The sequence below is a fragment of the Chrysochloris asiatica genome, unplaced genomic scaffold (genome assembly GCF_000296735.1).
Source record: "Chrysochloris asiatica unplaced genomic scaffold, ChrAsi1.0 scaffold00230, whole genome shotgun sequence".
Lineage (NCBI taxonomy): Eukaryota > Metazoa > Chordata > Mammalia > Afrosoricida > Chrysochloridae > Chrysochloris > Chrysochloris asiatica.
Window position 1 is genome coordinate 1,274,858 of NW_006408748.1, and position 3,161 is coordinate 1,278,018.

General features: G+C 40.0%; 1 protein-coding gene across 1 annotated transcript in view; it reads left to right on the forward strand.

The window, feature by feature from the left end:
• The window catches only part of FAM114A1 (family with sequence similarity 114, member A1), a 76,483-nt gene that overhangs the window by 50,422 nt on the left and 22,900 nt on the right, over positions 1-3,161 (forward strand). The window contains exon 7 of the mRNA XM_006873210.1: positions 383-503. Coding sequence (XP_006873272.1) covers positions 383-503 — 121 coding nt within the window. The remainder of the gene's footprint in view (positions 1-382; positions 504-3,161) is intronic.

The window sequence follows — 3,161 nt, forward strand, 5'->3', positions numbered from 1 at the left end:
TTACCATCTCAGAAACCCAAAGGAGCAATTCTACCCTGTCCTATAGGGTCGACGCAGAATCAACTCCTTGGCAGCAGAGTTTTGTTTTTGTTTTTGCTTGGGGGGGGAGCGGGGGTGGAGTTCCAGGACCTTTGCTCCTGTTAGATAATTGAATCAATGTTCAGAGAATGAGAAAGGACACTTCATAGGAGAGCTGTAATGACAAGGTCCAAGGCCAACATGACTACTCAGTTCAAGCAACATCCCTCTGTGGAGTCTTCCCTCTACAGCCTCTCAACTTGCCCACCATGAGTCACCGCAGCCCTGGGAGGGTTGGGGAGGGCTGGCGGAAATGTTATAGAGAAGAAAGATGACAGCGGTGCTGACCTATTTCTTTTTTCAGGTGCAGTCATTTTTAGCATCATTTGATGGAGAGAAGCTGGAAATCTTAAAAAATGACCTAATTTCCATCAAAGACATCTTTGCTGCCAATGAATTAGAGAATGAAGAGAATCAAGAACAAGGTAAAGAAAAACAAGTTAAACTGTAAGATTAATTGTTGGTATGATCCTTATGAAACAGCTATTAATAGAAACAGCCCTTTGAACAAGGCTTCCAGAATTCCCTACGCATGCACACTTGTTACAGGAACTTGTCACGTGGACTTACAATGCTTTCCCTGGATGGGCATGCCTTTTTAGGTATCTGTATTTCTGCGCTATCTGGCACACCATCGGCATGCAATAAATGCTTGGGTAGAATTAACAAAGACCACGATGCCCTAAAGTGTCTGATGACTGCAATTTATGCTCTGGCTTCTACTTTTTATCTGTGTGTGAAAGTTGTTAAATATGATTAACGTTGATGTTGAACAAGTCTTTAAATGGATTTATTTTTGTATTTCCCCTATTCCGTTTAATTTATAAGTGTAAGAATTACTACTGCTGTTTTGTGCTGTTGAGTTGATCCCAATTCATCCCTACAGATGCAGTAGAATTGCCCCATAGTGTTTCCAAGACTGTATGTAATATAAACAGCCTGCCACATCTTTCACTCACTGAGTAGCTGACATTTTGGTTAGCAGTCAAGTATCTAACTATTATACCACCAGAACTCCTGTCTAAGAGTTAGGGTGTATTTGGAAGTGTCTTGTTGTCATCATTGTTGATGTTAACAGCCTTCACGTTGGCCCACCCCCGACTCATGGCAACCCTTTGCACAAGGGAAGGAAAAGCTTCATGGTCCTGCTTCATCCCCATGGTTGGTTATAGATTGGATCATTGCTATCCATAGGTTTTCACTGACTGATTTTAGGAAGTATATCGCCAGACCTTTTTTCTAAGTGCATCTTGGTCTGGAAGTTCTGCTGAAAAGTGGTCAGAATTATAGTTACATACACGTGACAGATGGGTGGAGGTTGTGTATGAGGTACATGGTTGCAAATCAAACCCACATCTCCCATATTTGTTGTTGTTGTTATGTGCCGTGGAGTCAGTTCCGACTCATAGCGACCCTATACAGGGTTTCTGAGGCTGTAAATCTTTACGGGAGCAGACCGCCTCATCTTTCATGGAAGGCACAAATTCTACCACAGAGCCCTGCTGCTCTGGTGCATTGTGGGGGAAATGGTACAGCCTTTGTCAGAGCTGACCTTGTTAGGTAGAGTGCAGGACACATGGGGAGCAGCATATGCAACTCATAGAGACCCTGAAATAGGATTTCCAAGGAATGACAGCAGATACTGATAACAAAAGGTATTAATAATGAAAACTGAAAAAGAGAGAGAGAGAGAATAATATTCAACTCATATCACAATAAACATATGACAGGATTGTTGGAAAAGAACCACGTCATAAATCAAGGACTGCTTGTAATCTTTCTAAAATTAGTGTGTTCTTCTGTGAAGTGGAGACAATAATGCATATTTCCAAGAGCTATTATAAGGATCAAATTAGATAATATATGTAAAAAAATATTTATTACCGTGCCTGGCACATAGAACTGCTCCCCAAAAATGTTAGCTATTATTATCATTACTAAAAATGCTAGCACAATGCCTGGAAAATAGTAAATGTACAATAAATTATAGCTCTTGTTTATTACTGTACTTGTTATTAACCACCATGCAGGGTAATAATGTTAATGCATTCATAATGTCAAATCATCCAACACTGGAAGTATTTTGTGCCCCAGCATGTTGTGTATATATATATATATATATATATATATAGAGAGAGAGAGAGAGAGAGAGAGAGAGAGAGAGAGAGTGAGTTAATCTAACCTTAAACACAAGAGTTCAAAACTTCCACCTCCATGCTCAGGGAAAATTTATTCTAAGTATATGTAAGCTGTCACTTAAAAAACATTTTCTCATACGCCCATACACTCAACCTTTTGTGCTTTCAGGTTAATGAGACTTGTGTTCTATGCATCCAGTTAGAAGAATCATTTTGCAGTATAGTCAATCAGAAAGAGGGGCATTATCAAAAGGATAGTGTGGGAATGTTTTTGAGCGTGTATATTTCTCTAAACGTCACAAAGAATGACAGCACTGCCTTTGTTTTTAAAATAAAGCAGCTCAAACACAAGCTATCAATGCCATGCCATAAGTATTGTGGCCCCAAGATGAACTAATATAGATTCCTCTTTGTGAAATGAACAATCAGTCAGACAGCTCCTTTTCAAGTTACGTGATGCCTGATGTTGAGCTGGTCCTTTTGGGGATATCATTCTGAAAGGGTAAAGAAAGGATGCCAAATTCCCCCAAACATCAAAGAGATATTGTTGTCAGTGCAAGTTAAAACAGTACTGCATCATGAACCAGTGTGATTTCTTAAAGAACTTGATTTAATACAGCTAAATAGAAAATGTTTCTAACACAATGTGTTCCAGACTTAGATTGGCCCGTTGCTATTGGAGTTGACTTCAATTCATAGAGCAGGATAGAGAACTGACCAAAGAGTTTCTAAGGTTGTAAAGGGTTTTTAAGGACTACCCCAAGGCAGATTGCTGTATCTTTTCCTACAGAGGGGCTGGTGGATTTGAACCAGTTAGCAGCTAAGCTTTTAACCACTGTACCACCAGAACTTATTAGACGTTCTTGTTGTTAGGTGCCATCAAGTCAGTACCGACTCATAGCGACCTTATGCACAGCAGAACGAAACACTGCCTGATCCTGGGCC